Raw genomic sequence first — 21,597 nt, forward strand, 5'->3', positions numbered from 1 at the left:
TGAGTAGATTTGGTTTGCTGACCCTTTCTGTAGTAAATAGAGACCATGGCTTAAGCCTTGGCCCCTGGATTTGAGACCAGGATCTATTATTACTAGACTTGTAACCTTGGGGAAATTATGCAATTTGCCCAAACCCTAGTTTTCTTTTTATAAAATGTAAATTATGATACTCAAGCTCTCATGGTGGATTAGAATTAAATGACATAATTTATGCAAGTGCTCTGAATGTTCCCAAACACTGCACAATGTAGGGTATAATATTGTTTTGTTAATGTATTGTGTATCGATATTGTGCTTTGTCAAAATCTCTTCGTAGCCTTACAGAGCTTTTGACTTCTAGATGACACTGCATCAGAAATTTTCCAAGACATTAAGGGAAGAAATATTTGGAAGAGGTGTCTTTTACTCCATTTTAAATGAAAGGATTACATTTTCTTAAACAGGTTGACCATAAAGTCTAGAAACAAGATAATATGATTTTACTATACTGTAATGCAATATCAATGAATCATCTATTATGTATATCCATCCATTGAAAGGAAATCATAGAGGATACTGTTTCCCATTTATATAGGGCATTTAGTTTCCAACTACCCTTTTGGCTTTTCTGAGTCACATAGAGTATTACCCAAGTCAAGGAAAGAAAGACTGAAAACTAGTCAGACTATTGGCAAACTATCTTGGAAATGACAATGAATATCTTGATTCTTTTTTATCTTGAATTACTCAGCTAATCAAATGATTTCACATTCTTTGGGTGAGTTCAAGTAGTTTTCTAATGGCATTTTTATAATCCACCAGCTCTCCCATTTCTAAACAGTTTCTGAAAATCCCAAAGATATTGGCTTGAATCTAAATTAAAAAGCAAAGGGGAAAAAACAAGGAACCTGAAACTTCAAAATTTAGGCTTTTGAATGAAGTCTTAAATAATTTTTTAATCAGAGTACAGTGAGAAATAGACATTTCCAAGCCCTAGTTTGGTTAAACCTGCAAGAGAAAATTGTGCTTCAGAAATATGTTGACATTTTTAGAGACAATAGCTGGATTTTTGTTAGGGAACATAAGATATTGAACTTGTCAACGGACCTGGCACTGGGGAACTAGGGACAGCACAAAAGAGAGAGATAGATAGAGGAAGGAAGTGGGGGAAGAGGGAGTTCCTTTTCATGGACATAGAATGGCTATCTGTTGGGTCAACAGGCTGGAATGCCATGTTATGAGGGAATGGATAAGCAATGACCTGGCATTACAGTGGTTGCAAATATGTTAACTTAAAAGAGTATCATTTGCCCAGGGTACAACCAAAAACATAAACAATTTTATTAGTTACATAAAGTTGACTTATAAACAAGTAGGTTTTCCAGTTGGAAAGTATATTGGGGTGAGTGGAAGTGAGAATCTGAGGGTCTCAGCAGCCCTTGGGGAGGTCATGCTTCCAGCTGAGTCTACCCTTTTCTCCACATTAGGGTTCACTGTGGCAAACCATAACCCTTTAGTTCAAAATTCTTATCTGGCTATCAGATCCCACCATGCTTTTATGGAAAGTGACTCAAATACACCAAACAAACAGATCAAAATATCAAGTTGAGAGTGATCCTCATTGGTTATGGGTATTGTTGCATTAAAATAGGCTTATTTATTTTCATAGCACTTGATTTCCTAACAAAGTGACTGTGTGAATGGGGACTAGATATGGTGGAATAGAATGAGTAGAAATTGTGGGCTTATCTTTGTCGTACAGTCTTAATGAAAAACACCATTCAATACTTGCTGCTTAGAAAATTCAGTCTTAATGAGCTTCTTTCAATTCCAAATTTTAACAGTTGACACAAAATACACTGTTAAACTGTGTTATCAATAATTGTAGAAAAATAGACATGTTTGATAGGGACATTCTAGGAAAAGTTTCTTCTGGAGCATCCTTGTTTAAAGATTCAGAGGCTCACGTTACAAAAACGAGATTTGGTTCATGTTCTGTCTCCAACTACATTGACACCAAAGACAATGAGAAATAGGGAGAGACCTCACCCCCGGGTGCCCTGTCACAGATAGAGAACTAACACGTGTGCATGACCAAAGGGTTGTAAAGTTTCTTCGTTCAGTTGTGCTAAAGGGCCCCGAACTGCTCTTCCAACCAGACAACAGGGTGTGTGTTGTCCTTTGAGCCTTAGTAATGGATTAAAAAAAGGCCCACTGAGTCGTCAAGAGCTAAATTAGCAGACTTTTTGCAGCCCGTGCTTCATCTTGCTTTGTGCTACCATGCCTTGCCCTGCAACTCTGGGGGTGCTGCAGGGTTAGCGCACCCAAGTCGAGGGCGCCTTTCATAAGGCTACAGCGAGGTAAGGCCACAGTACCTCCCCACAGCCTGGCAGGAAGTGTATGGGGCTCCCTCCTCCTCCTTGACTACAACCTCCTCCTTGGATTGTGTGGAAAGAGTAAATGATTCAACAGATATTCAATGCAAAACACGAAATGTTGGCAAATAGGAAAGGGCTATGGCCAACGGTTTTGTTTTCAGTTAAGTCCAAGTGCCAAGAAGCAGGTGTCCTGATGCGAGGTCTCAGAAGTGGGAGAAGAGAGAACCCCCCATGTTAAACTGAGGAGCCACATGCCTTATCTCTGGGACATGCTTTTTAGTAGACAAGGTCCCCAAACTATAACGAAGGCCTGCGCGATCTGGTTAGGGAAGTCAAGGGCAACAGGGAGTGAGTGATAGCTAGTTTGAGTTCTTTGACCTCCATGGCACAAAGCCTCAAACCGAGCACAGCCGTAGCAGCTGAGAAGGAACTTGAGTTCGGTCAATGAATATTTATGATGGGTGACTGTTTTAGGGAACAAATAGTTTAAAATTGTGAAATTAATGTGAAAGATCTGTTACAGTGCAAAATTTCCACCTGCCCTTGAGATTTTGTCTGACATTCTCTTCCATTTATCTTTTTATTTGAATTTTTTTATCTTGAATTTAGAGTTTTAGTACAAAATGCCTTCCTTCTCTTTCTCTCTCTTAATCTCTCTCCATTTATCTTTGCAGATTAAAATAAATTAAGGCTGCAGTTTTTTGCTTGTTTTCTTCTGATTGGGAGACACTTTGGATTTGATTTCCCACCTGTGGCACGCTCTAGAGAGATTTTGTAGTCGCCTAGATTGTTCTAATCTTTGACTATTGAACTCTGGTCATTTCATAATAATAAAAGAATACGAATAATAATAAATACAAATGCAAGAAATGCTGATGGATAAGCTGGCGGGGACAGGAAGAAAGCCAGATGGAGTCAAGTTGTGTAAAGTGAATGATTACAATATATGTCTCCTACTACATGCCTTCATGAGTGTCATGGCTTTAGACCCAAACCATCTTCTGCTCAATTATCATGTCTCATTTTTTAAGTCTGTAGTTTCTCACAATCACAGAGTGAAACAGCTGGAGATTCCATGGTTTTGCAGAAGAAGAGTTTCCCAAACTCTTGTACTACAAAGGGTGACAGCTCATGTGAAAAGCATAAACACATCGTTGGTGACATGCCAGAGAGTGTCCTCCCCCCTGGAATATTCCCCCAGGCTAGTCAGTGAGGCTCCTGTTACTAAAAAAAGAGACCTCAATTTTGTAAACATTTCACAGTATATCAACATATTTGTGGTGGGTTTTGCCATGTACTAGACCTCCTCACTTCCCCCAGACCTATGGCTTATTAGATTCAATGAAAGGATCAGCAAGGGAACAGTGGGGTACCCAAACACTACCAGTCTGGGACACAGAACAAAGGCCATGCACTAAGGAAGGGCCAGTGGTCAGTGGGACCAAAGAAATTAAGGAAGTGAAGACATCAGAACAGAAATGCCTACTGTACATTGGGAATCTTTTTTTTTTTTTTTTGCATCTTATTTCTAAAGTTATATATCTAAACCTACATTAATTATACATTTATGTACATTATTTAGAAGTTCTGTTCTACAGTACTTTTGTACATGCTGGGTTTTATTACTAACTGCGAAAAGAAAGTAATTACATAAGGCATAATATGTACAGTGTTTTGTCCTTACCTGACCTGGGTCCTATCACTGCAATACCTGTATGGGGCAAGCACCTCACCCTGTAGATGAAATTTATTTGAATCTATAAAATTGAGGGTTATACGCTATGTCTCACTGCATGAATAAATAGGCACCAGAGACCTAACTTGTCATATCCCAGGTAAAATCTTTGACACACTCTTCGAGTGATCTGGTATTGTACAAGACATGCAGGTAAGCAGCTTAAGTCCCTAGGAGCTGGATGTGTGGTATCTAGGGAAGAGAGCAAGCTTGGGCCACAAATGAGGGCACGTTGTACCTTAACCAAATCCGTGTCTACCTTGTCAATCTGAGTAACTGAGAGAGGGCAGGTAGATATTTTACACCTTGAAGATTTGTTTTCTGATAATGTCAAAATTAAATATAAATAAACAACCAAGTAAGAGAGACAAAAAAGAAAGAGAATGAGAGACAAGAAAAGGTTGTGTGAGGGGAGAGGAGAAGGAGCTGCCCGGCTAGGAGACTAAACTTTGGATTCGTTCTCTAGGTTTGCCACATCACCATTCCTTTCTGTTTGTTCCTCGAGGTTCTTTTCTTCTTCTTCGGTCTCCAGTTCTGCATGTTGGTTGAGTTTGCTGGACACAGACCAACTCAGGGGCAGCTCCGCCCTGCTGGCTAGCTCAGCCAGCTCTTTGGCACTGAGAGATGGGGTGCTGGTCTCATAGGTCTCGTGGAAACTGTTGTAGTCGACCTCATAAAACCCGTCTTCCAGCGTCAGGACAGGTGTGAACCGGTAACCCCACAGGATCTCACTCGTGATGTAGGAGCTCCGAGCCTGGCAAGTCATCCCTGCAGAGAAGGGAATGGATGGAGGCTTTAGTATGTGTGAGTGTGGGCTTTCCATCAGTGCGGAACTCAGTGAGCTGGGCTTGGCTGCTGGGTGCAGCCGGTCAGACCGTGTCCGGCACAGGGTGCTGCGAACGAGGCGGTGTTATTCATGTTGTAGACATACACTAACACGCACAGGAGCCTGTGGTGGAGCTTTCTGGCCTTCCGGGGGGAGTTCCAGGGGCAGCATGAGAAGTCTGGCTCACATTAAACTACACTTGCCTGCAAGGCCATGCACACACACAGGAAAGCATGTGTGCCCATGCACACAGGTGCACACTCACGTGGTTGTGCCTTGTCCACTTTTTGCTCTGGGAGAAACGGGAGGCCATGACTCTGGTCTCCCGTTGCTTTTAGAGGTCTCCCGTTGCTTTTAGAGTCCTACTGAGACTTGACCATTCTGGCCACAGACCCGGGATGAAGTTTGGCTTATGGAACTACACCTAGGCTCTCTTTAAGCTGACCGCCATGGATTACTGTTACTGTCCTACCACCATGCCATGCAGGCCACGACTGTGGCCCCCAAATGAGGTTGGAAAGGATGCCCACCTGACTTTGAGCTTTCCCCGGGCTCAGCGGGGATAGTTATTTAGACTGTGTAATAATGTAGTGCTTTAAAGGCTTTCCCCCTTCTTCTTAAAGGGAAGAAGCCCTTTCCTAATTTGCACAGAAATGCCATATGAGCTACTGGAGCCCAGGAGTCAGGAGCAGCTTTATTTTAATATGAAATGACAGAATGAGGGAAACTCCACCTATGTCCTTAGAGAAGAAAACTAGGTAACTGGCTTGATATAAAATCTGGGGAATGCATTGGTGCACTGCTCAAAGGGCTCTCTTATGAAACTTCTCAGGACATGGAGGCATCCACTGAGTAGTTCCTGCAGGGATGACTTCCCCATCAGCTAAGCAGGCCCAGGGCCTAGGGCCCACAACATTTTCAAGGACCCATGAAAATTCTTTTAAAATCAGAAGAAAAATGATAAACTTTTAGGTAAAAGAAAATGTTAATATAATCATCTTTATACTAATCTGATTGTAAAATGTAATATAATTAAACCATTTTTGGGATACACAAAGGTAAAACTATCTAAGACTCACAAAAGTCGTACTGTGGCCACTGTTCGTTCATTCGCGAAAACAGCCAGGCAGTCAGGATGTCATTCACTGGGACAGCCAATAAGCTGTATCAGCCAACAGCTTTGTGCTGAATGCAGGTGGAGTGGGGGAAAGGGGACATGTGTAGGGGCTTACACAGAGGGATTCAGAGTTACAGAATGTTCTCAGAGCATTGCACTTGGTCCTTGTCTGGAAGAAGAAACCAGAGTGCCAGGGAGGTAAGTGATTCACCCCACTCAGCTGTCAGGGCCGGAGTCAGCATAGCCCTCACTCCAGCCCTGTGCTCTTCTTCTTTGTCCCCAAACTGAATGCTACCCTCTACAGTGTCTCTGCCGCTGATCCACAAAAACCCCCTTTTATGCCTCTAAAATAAGTTTTGCAAGACTTCTGGGTATTGAAAAGAAAAGAGCACTGTCTTGCTTTTATTTCTCAACCAGTGTTTCTCTTCTGAATTGCCAGCTCTTTATCTGTGTTTGGGAGTGATGGGGGAAGACAGGTGATAGCAGGGATATGTAGGCTCAGAATGAGGAATACATAGGAAGTCAAGGGGAAAAGGTGATAAAGTAACTTTAACTTTTTTTTTTCATAAAGGAAGTACATGTTTATTGTAAAGTGACTGGAAAACAGAGCTAGGCAAATAAAATCCACCTAGACCTTCAGTTTTGGCTATATAAACACATGTACATGTATATAAATACGCATATATAAACCAGAAATAAAAAATACAATTATTAAAATTAAAATCTAAATGGATATTTAACATATTGAAATTGGCTGAAGAGAGAATGAGAAATTTGGGATGTTGGTATCAAGAAAAACACTGGATACAGGCAAGAGAATGTCCAAGAGACAACACATGTCTGTGATTTAAGCCCCCGTCACGATACTTTGATATGGCAGCCTTAGGAAAACAAATACACTTACTGAATTCTATAGGGACAGTAAAATATCTTTCCATAGTACCATTTTAATGGGATTGTTTAATTTCTGTAATAAAAAGTTGAATAAGCAAGATTTAAAGAAATGCTCATAGAATCTTTTCCAATTTTTTATTCACCTTGTGGTATCCTAATTCATTTAAAAAGGGATTAAAAATACTATTAATGTATTTGCCCAGCAGTACGATATTAAAAAGTTCCTAGTTGTAAGTTGATAATCTTTATTCTTTTCAGAAAGATTCCTGTCTTACCTACTGGCATGGGTTCCAGTCCATTCTTTAAAGATGTGATTTTCATTGAACTTGAAAAAGTAACAAAATAAAACCAACAGAGTTCGCATCATAGGAAAGGCAGAGCTGCCAAGATTCTATCCGTGTGTATGTGTGTTGTGCTTGTTTTCCATATCAGGACGATCATCACAGAGTCCCCCTGCAGTAGGATTTTTAGTGAGTAAAGTTCTCTCTGGAAAAAGAGATGCCTCTTTTGGTGAAGAGCGAAACGTAAGAAATCTGGTTGATCTCTGGTTCTGATCGCCTTCCGCTCTCTAGGCATCCTGGCTGTCTTGCCATTTGCATTTGTACCTTTATGCCTGTGTTCATCTACCTGTTTTATCTAGAAGAGCCTTCCCCCAGTGGGAGGCAGCTCATCTGTGAAGAGCTAACTCATTTATCATCTCCTTTCTGGAGCGCTCCGTGACTGACCAGTGCCTACCAGAACTGTTGAGACCAGGGATCCCCAACACTCCAGTGACACCTTATCCTGTCATTTGAAATTACCTCCAAGTGTCTGTTTCCCTTGTTGAGTTGTGATTGCACTGGGGCTTGTCGGTCTTATTTATGTCCATGTTCCTGGAATTTACCACAGCCCTTCAACATTGTAGCTTCCCAGCAAATACTCATTGTCAAGTGAAAAAACTCAACTTAGGGAAACTAGAGAAAAGCCCTTTAATTAAAATTGTTGATGGGAAATGTCTGAGATGTATTATTAAATAGAAAGATGGCTTGTGAGTCCTTAGAAAAGAAAGGGGGAGGTTTCTGCTTCCAGCATTATGCCAGTCTATCTGTGAAGGACCCTCGGCTAAAATACAAACTAGGTGCTGGAAAATGACAAAGTCCATAATTTTAATCAAAAGTAATTCCAGTTAAAAAAGTAAGGGATAGGACTTCTGGTTCTGGCGAAGATGGGGTAAGTGCAGCTTTTCTCTCCTGCTGATTACAAATGACTAACTCCTCTAGACAAAACCTTCCACCCGAAGACTCTGGAAAGTCTAATACTGGCAAGAAGATGGGGAGGAGTACCAAACGTGAACATTGACTTCTTAGGGGGTGTTTCTTGTTTTTCCATTTTCCTTTTCCATCATCTGGCTTTAACCTGAGAGTGGCCCCAGCACAGACCTGGGCAGCAGGTGCTGACAACAAAATCTCAGGGAGAAACCCTGTCCTTCTGACCAGGGCACTGGGACAAGGTACCCCTCAGAGCCGGAGGATGAAAGTGGGGAGTCCCTATCAGGTTCCCCAGCTCCCAGTGCCGCTCCATTGGGAACTGCTCTGCATGTGGCACAGGCACCAAAAGCCTGGGGAAAATCTTTCTGGCCAGAAGACTGGGAAAGGGGATTGTGGACAAAGAGTTTGTGGTAGCGTTTTTCTCGTTTCTCACTGGTTTACTCTGAAAGTGACCTTGAGTGTGTGCAACCACGCAGAGCACAAGTGGCTAGCGTTCAGAGGGAAATTCCGTCCTTCTAGACAGGAGACCGAGCAGGGGGTGTGGGAGCTGAAAATGTGGGGAATCCTACAGAGGACAGAACTGGGGAAGAGAATTCTGTGAATGAATTCTGTGCATGAGCTGATACAAGTCCTGAGCTTTGCATGCACAGGGCAGAAAACAAGAAGAAAAGGTGAATTTCAGAAATTACCACGTTTCATAATATACAATCACATTTCTAAACAGCTTCTGTCAAAGAAGAAACTCTACTGAAATTCAGTAATACTTGGTACTGAATGATATTGAAATTCTAAATGTCATAATTATGGGATACATGGGAAGTGAGAAAAATGTATAGGTCTAAATGCTTATATTAGAAAAGAAGGAAGTCTGAAAATAAATGCGCGGAATATCCAACTTTTTTTTTGCATGGTTTTGAGCTTTATTTTATTTTATTTTATTTTTGATTTCATTGTTCAACTCTTTCTTTTTTTATTATATTTTTTATTATATTATGTTAGTCACCATACAGTACATCCCTGGTTTTTGATGTAAAGTTCGATGATTCATTAATTGCGTATAACACCCAGTGCACCATGCAATACATGCCCTCCTTACTACCCATCACCAGCCTATCCCATTCCCCCACCCCTCCCCTCTGAAGCCCTCAGTTTGTGTCTCTGAGTCCATAGTCTCTCATGCTTCATTCCCCCTTCTGATTAAGAATATCCAACTTAACGTAGGAAAAGAACAGCAGGGTAGAGAGAGGTTGAATCACTATGTTGTGCACCCGGAGGTAACGTAACATTGTATATCAGCTCTAGTCAAAGAAAAAAATTAAAAACAACAGAATGAACCCATGGGAAATAGGCAAAAAAGATCCGTGTGTAAATTAATAAAATAGAAAACAAATGAAAAATAGAGAGGATCGATAAAGGCAAACAATGGTTTTTTGAAAACTCTAAGAGAACAGACACACCTCTGGTTAAGACTGGTCCAGCTTACATCTCTGGGGAATCTGTCCTCACGACCTCAAAAGAAATGACACTGAGTGTCGCAGTTGTCACTGCAAGATGGCATGAGGCAAGGTGGTACTAGGGGAGGAAGAGGTCTTCTGGAGTGTCCTTAGTTCCACGCATGCCTTTGCCTTTATCCTTGGGAAGGCAATGCTTGATTTTCATAGCAGTGTTGTCTGGTCTAAGTTATTTCCCCAAAGCCCAAAGCTGAGTGTGTGTGTGTGTCTGCGTGTGTGTGTGTGTGTGTGTGTGTGTGTGTGTGTGTGTGTGTGTATCTTTTTAAAAACTATTTCATTTCATAATTTCTCCACTGAGAGCTTCTCTGTTTGGATCTCTGGTTAATCTTCCAAGAGTTTCACCTGCAGGAAAGTGATTAGAAACGGCCCATCTCACATATTGCATGGTGCACTGGGTGTTATACGCAACTAATGAAGCATCGAACTTTACATCGGAATCCGGGGATGTACTGTATGGTCACTAACACAATATAATAAAAAATTATTAAAAAAAAAAAAAAAGAAACGGCCCATCTCTTTGGTGGCCATTTTGCTTCTTGTGTGAGCCTATGCAAGAGCAAGGAGTGGAGGGGAGGGAGCACGTGTTATTGGTGGCGGAAGCAAACCTCGCTCCATTCAGAAACCAGGGAACCAAGCTGCGGCACAGCTAAGGAATCTGTCATAGCGACTGAGCAAACATAGGGTCAGACCCAGCAAGATGAGGATTTAACAGGCAAAGCCCTATTTTTAGATTCCCAGCAGCAAATTATGATGGGAAATGTTTTGAGCAGAATACCAATATGATGAAAACCATCCTCGAGAGAGAGCCCCTGCATGAAGCCAGAGGTATTCACTCCGTAAACAGATAATGCATCAAAACTGCCCAGAGAACATGATTCCAGTAAAACAAGATGGATATAAACCACCATCACCGCTTTTGAATACTGTAAAATTAATCAATATAGGTTGTCAATATTCAGAAACAAAGAATTCACCGTAGATATTTTGTCTTTTTATTTCAGATACTGGCTAAATGATGGGATGTTTCTCTTTACTCCTTGCTATTCTCAGCAAGCACTGCACTGAATTAGCACAGTAATAAAGTGTTTTGCACTTACATTTATAAGTGTTTGTGTGGGAGAAGAGTGTGGGTGATTTACCAAGCCCGGTGTCAAAAAGAAGCAGTATAGTGTAATTTCTGCCATAGTATAATAATAATTTTAATTCAGTAGGTTCAGCCAACTGCTGATTATTTAAATAACAAAGAGCCCGGCCTTACACTCAAGTTAAAAGTCCCTTTAGTAAACAGTTGTATTTCTTCTGTTACCCAAATATTGGAGGGCCAGTGAGGTTCACCTCCAGCTATGCAAAAATACATCAAAATGTGCATTTTCTTAATGTCTAAAAGAAGACATTCTCTATGTGTACTCCTAATTCTACTCTCACAAAGTAGTTGATAAAATCCACAAAGTAAGTATTGAATTATATAATAAATGCTGTTTATTGAGTGTTTGTTGTCTGCCAGACACAAAATGCTTTACGTGCATTAACTATTCTATTCATACAGCGGCTCTGTTATGATGTCTGTCCTGCATATGAGCAAACTAAGGCAAAGAAAGATTAAGTAATTTTCCTGGAAAACATGGTGTTATGGACTGAATTATGTTGGAGCCCTAACCCCCTAATGTGACTGTATTTGGATTTCAGGGACTTTAGGGATGTAATTAAGGTTAAGTGAAGTCATAAGGGTGGAGCCCCAGTTCCATAGGATTGGTGTCCCTATAAGTGGAAGAGACACCAGAGAGCTTTCTCTCCTGCACGCACACATGAAAAAGGCCACGCCAGAATGCCACAAGAAGGTGGCTGTCTACAAACCAGGAAGAAAGACCCTCTTAATTTTTTATTCTGTTTTATTTTATTTATGTATTTATTTATTTTATTTTATTCTATAAAATTCACTCTCCTTTTAAAGTCATATGAGTTTCTTCTGGAAGGAAAGAGAGTGATGGTAGGAGATTCTCTCATATGATCCGAATAAATCATCTTTTAAAAGAACTCCCCAGGTGCTGTTGCCCCTTTGACACTATCAACCACAAATGCTTGAGGTAAAATTAAACATTTCTTTGCACTTCTTTTTCATCTTAGAACATTCCCACTGAGGTAGTATAATCAAAGTACTGTGTTCAAAAATCACTTGAATTCATTCTTTTTTCTATGTGACTATGTCATCTATTTTATGTCTAGTTAGGTTCATTAGTTTCTATATTTATTTCCTTTTAGGATTTGCTTTTGTCATCCTTTTAAAAAGATTGTAAGTCATTTAAATGAGGTGTGTCTGGTTGGTGGCCTGGGGCTGGCCCCAGAGTGAGTGTGTGTGGGTGTGTGTATGCGTGCCTGTGAGTGCACTGTGCACATATATTAGTGTGTGAGTGTGTATGCACATGCGTTTTTGTGCTTGTGTGAGCTACCCTCGTGTGTGTGCAAGTGTGTGTATTCTCAAGTGTGTATGCAGGAGTGTGTGTGGACAGCACGGAGGCACTGGCAGGACCAGTGGGGAGAGGCACCCAACAGCTTCTGACTCAGGAGCTTGGTGAGCCCTTGGAGCCCAGTAGTGAGGCCACGTGACATCCCAAAGCCCTTGTGGGAAGAATAAGGAGGCAGGATGAACATGGGCCACACCCCCCCTCACCAAACGGCATGCAACCCACCCCAATTCAGATGGCTCTTAGGGTGGAGAGGGGAACTTTTTGAGTGACAGTTTGGATCTGAATTAACCACATTTAAAGCTGGAAGTGACTAAGTTGCCTTTAATTGGAAATGTATATATATTTTTTTCTACTAGGAAACAGGGAGCTTAAGAGCAGAGTGAGTTTCAGTCGCAGAGAAACAAAAGTCAGTTCTATTTCTACTTATCTGAGTGTCGTGTCTATAAATTATAATCTCTCCTTGGCCATAGTTTTAAAAAGTTGGCTTAAAATTCTTAGAACTTATCCTTCCCAAATAAAACAAAAAATGACATTTATAATGAAAATGCCTTCATCTTGGAACAAAAAAGCAGAGTCTGTGACCCTGAGAGTGCCCTCCAGAGGGTTTATAAAGCTCACGTGATTCTATTACTCTTTGCGTAGTTGAACATAAACATCTTATTTCAACTGACTTTAAGATTCTAGTAAAAAACCGAGACCTCTAAGTCTTGTGTTTGAGAATTAGGACAATACAGAGATGGGGGTGGGATTCAGTTTAGTAAGAGACTTAGGATCTTTTTGATGAGTAAAGGACATCCAGATGGGCCATTCTGATGGACCTGTGGGCTCTTGTCCCAGCATGTTAATTCACTGGTGTTAAAAATAAGTTTGTGGGCACCTGGGGGGCTCAGTCAGTTAAACATCTGTCTTTGGCTCAGGTCATGATCCCAGCGTCCTGGGTTCGAGCCCCGCATCGGGCTCCCTGCTCAGCGGGGAGCCTGCTTCTACCTCTCCCGCTCCCCCTGCCTGTGTGCCCTCTCTCACTCATGTTCTCTCTCTGTGTCAAGTGAATAAAATCTTTAAAAAAAAAAACTAAGTTCGTGTTTTTGAGAAGACTAAAACTTACATGAACCACTGACTACATTCTTTGTGGGGCAATCAAGAGTTAAACGTAGTTGAGGCAAACTCTAGATGATGACGTCATCCTCCTTACTAGCCCTTCACAAAGCCAAAACCTCAGATGGAGCCACTACTTCCACAGGCAACTGATTGGCTGTTAGGTCGTCTAAGAATGAAGTGGTCTTGGAGCTCCTACCACGGGCAAGCTCCTTTGGTTGGCTCTGCAGCTGACCCGGCTGGCCATCTCCTCCTTCTAAGTCCTCTTGGCCTCTCCGTCCTTTCTCTGGGGCTCCGAGGTCCTCTGTCTATACTGTCTCCTTGGTTGATCTTGTTCATTCATGTGATTTCACGAGCTGCTGACTTTCTAACCTCCCAAACCTCATGCCTGATCTCCAAACCCATACACTCACCCCCCTACTAGGCAGCTTCCCTTGGAGATCTCATTCAATGCCCTTAACTGAACACGTGCAATGTGTATCACCTTTTCCTCCAAACATGCCCCCCGCCCCAGGTTCCCAATTCCACTCAACGGTACCACGGACATCCAGTCAATTCATGCATATGATTGATGCCACATCTGCAATGTATCTTGGATCTCAGCTTCTTTCTCTCCCCATTTCATCGCCACCACCTTGACCCATACCATCCTCATCTCCAGCAGCAGTTCCGCCTTCTGCCTTTCTTCTCGCCTCTCTTTTCTTTTCCTGACACTAGAGTGACCTTGGAACAAAGCAGATATGATTATATCTATATCTGGCTCAGAGCCTCTCAGTGACTTCCTATTGCTCCTAAAATAAGGTCCAAAGTTCTTATGCCGTCTTCTGGGTCTCTGCTCCCCTGCCTGACTTGTATGCCTTCCTCAGGGGCCGTATCACCCCCTCCAACAGGCCTTTCCTGACGTCCGCATGAGTTAGGTCTCTTTGTCACACCGGCCCATCACACCCCACCTGTCCCCTGTGAGACTTCTTGCTGATAGAACATAAATCCCATGATAAGCATGGGCTGTGCCTGGCTTGTGTTTCTGGAGCTGGGTGCAATGTGGGGCATAGTAAGTGCTCAATAAAAATTTGGGGAACTAAAAAAATAAGAGGAAATTACAAAATATAAACAATATTACTTACACTGATGACTCTTGCAATGGCACAGATCCAGTTGGAGAGAGAATGCCCTCGACTGTAAAAATATAACGGGTGGTCAAGGCTGCACATGATCAAGGCTAAGACAAGCAGCCTAGGGAGAGCCCCAGCTTAAAGACCGTGGGGCTGGCTGCCTGGGAGGGCTCCCGGACAAAGATGCCCTTAGCTGTGCCCCAAAGAAGAGGTAGGAGGGCACTTCAGGTTAGTGGGATCCCCTATGTGTCTTGAAGCCTCCGTGTGTCACTCGCAACACAAGTTCTGGACTAAGGTGATCCTAGGTAGAACTAGACACTTCCAGAAAAGCTTAATTTGTCATCCTCTGGATACTCCTGGCCTCAGGTCACTTAGGTGTCTAGACCACTCTTTCCACAGATTTGCATCTAGCCAGCTGTCTGGGTGTCTGTGAGCACAACTCAGTGAGGGGGGAACGCTGGCTGACGTGCATTTGATTTGGCAAAGGTACGAAGCCATTAACACCTATTAAACAACCTTTAGTTCCCAAACTGAGATTTATCTCTGCCTCTAAGACGCATGTGTACAACGTGACCCTTTTTAGCAACTGGACGGTTTACATGTGGGAAGAGAGCAGAACATGGACAATCCCTCCTCCTGACTTCCTTCAGGCCTGTGGATCTGAATTTCAGAAGCAGGCAGAGACTGGAGTTCAGTAGCTGAAAATTAAGGAGCGCTTAGGCCTGGCCTGACATTTTTTTGCTTTTTCATAATGGTCTATGTTTTTGCTATGTTCGTTAACTCTGCACCTCCAGAGACACGTTTCGTCCATCTGTGGTCTCATACACTTTCCACTTCCTCAGAGGACCCATTTGTACCTCGCTTTGTTTGTAGCCTGTTGGAAGGAAGTGCCTTGGGAGAGGCAAGTACCCCGTTATCTCACTTAAACGTGGACTGAAAACAAAGCACCCAAGTCATAGAAAAAGAGATCGGATCTGCGGTTACCAGAGCGGCGGTGGGGATGGGGGAGCTGGGGGAAGATGGTCCAAAGGGACAAACTTGCAGTTATAAGATCAAAAAACACCAGGGATGTAATGCGAACAGGATGACTACAGTTACCACCATTGTCTGGAATGGTTGAAAGTTAGACAGTGGATCCTAACAGTTCTCATCACAAGGGAAAAACCCTCCCCCCCTTTTTCCTTTCTTCTTTTTAGGGTATCTGTGTGAGATGGTGAATGCTAACTAAACTTTGGTAAACATCCCACAACTTATGTATGTCCACCCTAACCTCACACTGTCCTGCATGTCAGTTATATCTTAGTGAAACTGGAAAAATAAGGAGATGCTCCGAACATGTTTGAAACTCTTCCTAAAGTTGACAGCATGCCTGCAAAACAGCAACCAAACTCCCTGTCCTCCCTCCTGTCCTCCTGTTTCCAGAAAGATTCCAAGGTGCCCTTCCCACAGCAGAAGAATTGATGGACACAAGAAGGAGCAAGTGTGAGAACCCGCCACTGCAAGAAAACAGGTATTTTTCTTTAGAAAAACAGACTCTAACGGATTTTTAACCAAAACAATGGACTTTCATTTATTTTTAATTTTTAAAAGTAACCCCAATGCCTGATGTGGGGCTCGACCTCATGACGCCGAGATCCAGAATCACACACTCCACCAACAGAACCAACTAGGTGCCCCAACAACGGACTTCTAAAAACAAATAAGATCTTTACAGACTGATTCACAAATTCAGTGCCAGAAAGGTAATATACAGAGGCAACGTATTTATGAAAGCAAAGACATCTTTTTATGGGCTGTTTAATAAATGCAGTCTTAAGTTGAAATTTTGGGCAAATTTTGGAAAAGCTTAGTCTGCAGCCTGCATGTGTGTAAAGGTTTGGACGCTGGTGACGTTGGATTGACTGAACCACATGCTGTAAGTGAGCTTTTGTCCGACAGATTCTGGGGCGTCGCTACCTAGGCTGCCCTGGAGACACAACTGCAGAACACCGTCCCTTTTCTAACAGCGGCTGCTAGGCTCGAAAACATTATGTGGGAGGCACTTAGGAGACTTTTCTAGAGATTCCTCATAAATCTAATCCTGTTTTACTATCAGAAATGTCTCAAGATGTCCATAAATCTAGCAATAGCTACAGCCTTTCTTGCGGTCTGCTAGAATGTCTTCGTTCTTCAACCAACCATGAATGGTTAATGAAACTGTTGGCATTCATTACTACTCTAGTAATGAGCCTGCATCCTTTCTTCAAATTTGGAATCTTTCCTGACCTGTCAAAAATTCGGTTTGGTTTGTAGAGGGTGAGGCAAGCCTTCTGAATGAGCACAGCCTTGTAAACATATGCGTAATACCATCAGAAATGAGAGCCTGCTTTCGTCCAAGTCTGGTTTTGAAGTATTGATTTAAAGTAAATATACCACCTAATCCCTGTGTTCCTCATTCCAATCCATTTATGGGTGAAAAATGTAGCCCAGGAGGACTGATGTTTCCAATACGGGTTTTTAATGTTTAAGAAGAATCAAACATCCCTCAAGAACAAATGAAAACTTGGTGTGGCAAAATAACCCCTCACCTTGGTTCATCCTTCGGCTCACAAATCACAGCCAGGGGTCCACGTTCTGGCTCGACGGCTAGTTTCCGGGAGTGACAGGAATATCTCATCAATTTGCATCCACACCTCCAGCTTGGTGTTCTCCCTGGCTGATACCATATTCTTGCAGCTTCATCATTTACTTGGCCCTGCCTTTTAAGGCAAGGAGGCACGGAAGAAAGACACAGTGTTCCTCCTTGGGCTAATCTCTGCTATCTCATTTTACTGTTCCTCCCAGAGGGATGCTGGTACGTTCCAGCAGGCATGCCGGGAATGTTCGGCCGTGTTCCTGAGAGCAGGAACAGCCGGTACCAGGATGCTGGGTCATGGCGTGTTTGCAGTCCATTTAGGCTAGTCCTAATAGATGCACAGGAGTGGCCTAGGTTGTGTGCATGGATCAGATGAAGGGGAGGGACAGAACCCCACATCTGTCCCGGTGTGAGGAAGACAAGCCATCTCTTAGACAGAATAATTCATGAGTATCTAGCACAGTGCAGAGTCCTCAATACGTTCTCAGCCCACGACACCATTTACTAAGCACAGGCTGTTACAGTTATCCTCATTGTATCCTAAAGGTGCTGAGGGGATTCTCACTTTTCAGCTCATTTCTTCGGATGATGTGAGTCTTTTGGTCTTTCTAAAAGTATCCTATTAAATGGAAATACCTGGCTGAGGGGTGTGTGTGTGTGTGTGTGTGTGTGTGTCTGTGTGTGTGTGTATGCAGGGGGTGGGGTGGGACAGGGGAGCAATACTTCACGGCCCTTTCAGAAGGAGCTTGGTTCTGAGTTAATGTATTTACCATATCTTTTATGTTCTGTGTTCCTATGTTTTGACATTTGGGGACTTGCTGACTCTGGAGGGACTGCCCATCCCAACGTTGGCCAATCCCTGCAGATAGATGGTGAATAGCTTGCCTGGGAGAGTGGTTTTCAAATGCAAACCAACGAATCCAGAGCCACATCCCAAACTCCTCTGGGCTCTGACACTCCTGGGAGAGGTGAGTAGGGCTCTCACCTCTGTAATCACCCTGCGGCCAGGGAACTAGGGACAGCTCCTAGGCCCAGAGTCCACTGAAATCATTCAAATTACCCTGCCTTGCTCCTTCCTTCCCACAGAAACCACAAAAAAGTCTCTTGCCACAGTTTCCCCCCCAGCCCCCACCTCCCGACCAATCGGGTGCTTCCCTGTGTGTTCCCGTGTCCTGTGCCGTGGCCCCGTCCTCTTGAGGTCTGTGAGTAACTAACTAGCTTTGCATTGACAGTTGTCCCCTGACCTGTTGGCCTGAGTCTCAGGTTTTCTATTGATGCACTATGTTTTAAAACAGTTAACACCAGATAGAAAGAGAGAGAAAATAGAGAGAGCCGCGTCCTCGTTTACATTGATACGGGGGGAGGAAGTAGCTACACCACCGGCCGTGCCTGTTTCCTGACCCGCAAACTGAGACCCACAGTCTGGGCCAGCACCATGTGTCAGATGTCAGGCATGTTGTCTGTGACAGTTCGAGGCTTCCAGGAGGCCCTTCCAGCTGGGAATAAGCTGAGTGGCGGCTGCCACAGACCCTCCCTCTTCAGACAGTCCTGGGGGGATGTCAGGCTGCTGTGGAGGCCATATGACTGGCATCTTCGAATACATCCTCTGCCTTTCTCAAACCTTTTCACAAGAATTAAAATGCCTCAAGAGAGAGCTAGGATGTGGGGGTGAAGGCCAGGAAGGGGCTCCCAGGGAAGGGGCTTTGCCCATGAGGGTGGGGGCTACGATTGCTGAGGCCTGGCAGCTCTGTCTGCAGAAACTTGTCCTGGAAGTAGCAGGTCTTCCTGGCTCAAACCTTCACAAGCTGCTGCCTGCTTGGTGAGCTCTTGGAATGCTCCTCAGAGGAAGGAGGGGGAGGCCTCCCGCCTTTGAGGTCTGGCCTTTCCCCTGGGAAATGCTGGTGGCACACATCGTGGCCATCAATGCTTGAGTTGCTAACCCTGCAGAGCTGGTCCACGGTCTCTGGGGGATGTCATCTTGCTAATATTTAGGTTAGGGCACAAATTGGAAATGCTTTATTTTCCTTTCTGGATAATTTCACTTCAGTCTTTCAGCATTTTCTCCTAACCAAACCGTCAACAGGTGTGCATTTCAAATGACTTCTATGGGAGTAGAGGGTCCTGATTTCACTGTGCGGCTTCTCAGGCCATGGGCATCATGGGATATTTCTCAGCCTGACAAAATGATGAAACTCAACCTTCTTCCCTATTTTCTGTTATTTCACAGGGTTGGTCATTTCTAGAGTCACATCCTACTGGACTCATTACTTTGGGTTCTTAATGTTTAATTTTTTTTTTTTAAAGAACTGGTCACCTATGAAAGGAAGTTCATACATCACTGTGTTTCTCCTTTTCCCTCCCTTGACTTATATTTCATTTTCTGCAGGCTAACCATGAACTGTTGTGGAAGAAATCAGAAAAGTTTGATATAAGGAATCTTAGCATTGAGATCTCTAGGAGGAAGATGTAATGCCTTTTCCTCTCTGGCAGCCACCTCCAGTTTGTTTGTATTGTTCATTGTTTGTATTGTTCCACAGATTCAGAATTCATTGCAATTACATACTTCTCAATAGACATTATTAATGAGAAATGGAAGGAGATGTATAGATGATACATATATATATTTTTGCAAGTCACAAAAGCCCTCCACAACTAACCCATGATGAAATCAATTGGAGATTAGGATTTTTGTAGTGGGAGGTGGTGGGGACGACAGTAGCCCATTGTCAAAGGCTGATTGCCTTACCAGCTGCCTCTTTTTTTTTTTTTTTTAAGATTTTATTTGTTTATTGGACAGAGAGAGACACAGTGAGAGAGGTAACACCAGCAGGGGGAGTGGGAGAGGGAGAAGCAGGCTTCCTGCTGAGCGGGAAGCCTGATGCATGGCTCGATCCCAGGACCCTGGGATCATGACCCGAGCCGAAGGCAGACGCTTAACGACTGAGCCACCCAGGCACCCTGACCAGCTGCCTCTTGCTGATGTTTTTGAAGGGGCTGTTTCCAAATGAAGCAGCCTGGGTCCCAACTTAGCCACATTAATTTCCTATATGTTTATTCTATGTCACTAAATAGGAAGGTGACAGTGTGGCATGAGTTTGATTCAGTGAGTGTTTTCTCTGTTAGGGACCTGCCACTACCAAGAGCTTCATGAATAAGAAGTTATTTGTGGAGTTTTAAGTAGACAAAAAGACCCTGATCTGTGTTGGGAAAAGGGCTGCAGTGTCACAGTGTGCTGGGGTACAGCACATGGGGAAAGCAGCTAGAAGCCTTGCTGATAGTCTGGGCCAGAGTCAGTGGATTGCAAAGGTCACAAGAAGGAGGGAGTGGATGGATTCAAGAGATAGTTAGGAGTTGAAATGGGCTGAGCTTAATACTGAATTGGAGTTGGTGGTGGGGAGAAGCAGGTATCTGGATGTCTCTTGGGTTTCTGGATTAAGCAACCGAGTATCATGTGGACTTCAGGGAGAGGACTGGAGTTGGGGGTGTTTGTGAGTTTAGGTTGGCTATGTTGATTGTGGTGCCTTTGACACCCAAGCTCTAAAAGGAACTTTCAAATGGGCTGTTGGACAGAACATTCTGGAATTCCAAGGACAGGCCTAGGTTAGAGGTAAATATGGGAGTCACTGGCATATGGCAACTGAAGTGGGTGGGATGAGAACTGAAGACAGAATAGAGTGAGGGAGCCAGAGGTCTTAGCCTGAGCTGTGAGAAACTCTGACATTTCATGCTCGTTATGGGATTATGACCTTGGATGAGAGCCTGAGAAAAAAGGACAGGGGAAGAAAAGCCAAGAGAGTTAGATGTCAGAGATGCTCAGGGAAGAGAGGAGTGAAAGGAGAGAAGGAAAGTGTGGTCAACATCAAAAACTGATTGGAGGGATAACTTAAATGAAGACCTGAACTGGCTAACTGCATTGGTAGACTGAGGTCCCTGAGGAGCTGGGTAAGAGGGGCACTGGTGGAGGAGTGGGGTTAGACACCAGGGGGGTGGGACGAGGTGTGAACAGGCAAGAGGAAGAGGGAGGGAGGAGATATAGACGAATCTCATGAAGAATCTGCTCATAGAGGGGAGGAAAGAGAAAGAGCAATGGGGAGCCATGGAAGCAGGAAGGTTTTGTTTTGCTTTGTTTTATTTTAACAAGAGAGACTCTAACACATTTACATCCATTGCAAAGGATTTCTTGGCAAGGGAGAGGCTGAATATTCAGGAGAAAGAGGGTATCATCTGTAGTGTTTTAGGGTGAATATCTGTCCGGTGTGTGCAGGTCAGAGGGGTGTCCTGGCACATAGGACTCTCAGTGTGAAACTAGAACAGCTTTGGGTAAACTGGGATGGCTGGTGACCTAAGCTTACAGAGGAGGACAAAGGGGTTGAGATCCAAAGCATGGGATCAGAACCAACGTCCACAGGAGGAGGGGCAGCTTCTCTGAGGCAATGGGAGCAAAAGAAAGGATGAATTGAAGTGGAGGAATGTTTGTAGGCTTGTTTGGGGGACTTGGGGTTTGCCCGTCTGACATAGTCTATTGCTTTTATGAAGTAAGAGATACTTCCCTCTGCTGAGGGAGGATGAGTGCAGAAAGTTTGAAATGGCCTTTGTGGACCCTGAAAGAGCAAGTTGACTAGAG

The 21,597-nt window shown here is 43.5% G+C and overlaps 1 protein-coding gene across 1 annotated transcript; it reads right to left on the reverse strand.

The window, feature by feature from the left end:
- Positions 1-580: 580 nt before the first annotated feature.
- LOC148110300 (G protein-activated inward rectifier potassium channel 2-like) lies at positions 581-17,151 on the reverse strand. The gene is made up of 2 exons (XM_087861801.1): positions 16,927-17,151; positions 581-4,860 (listed from the first exon to the last, which is right to left on the reverse strand). The coding sequence occupies exons 1-2, from the start codon at positions 16,934-16,936 to the stop codon at positions 4,535-4,537; spliced, it is 336 nt and encodes a 111-aa protein (XP_087717927.1). The 5' UTR covers positions 16,937-17,151; the 3' UTR covers positions 581-4,534.
- Positions 17,152-21,597: the final 4,446 nt, after the last annotated feature.

The sequence above is a fragment of the Ursus americanus genome, chromosome 4 (assembly GCF_024610735.1).
Source record: "Ursus americanus isolate L20-20 chromosome 4, mUrsAme1.1.p, whole genome shotgun sequence".
Lineage (NCBI taxonomy): Eukaryota > Metazoa > Chordata > Mammalia > Carnivora > Ursidae > Ursus > Ursus americanus.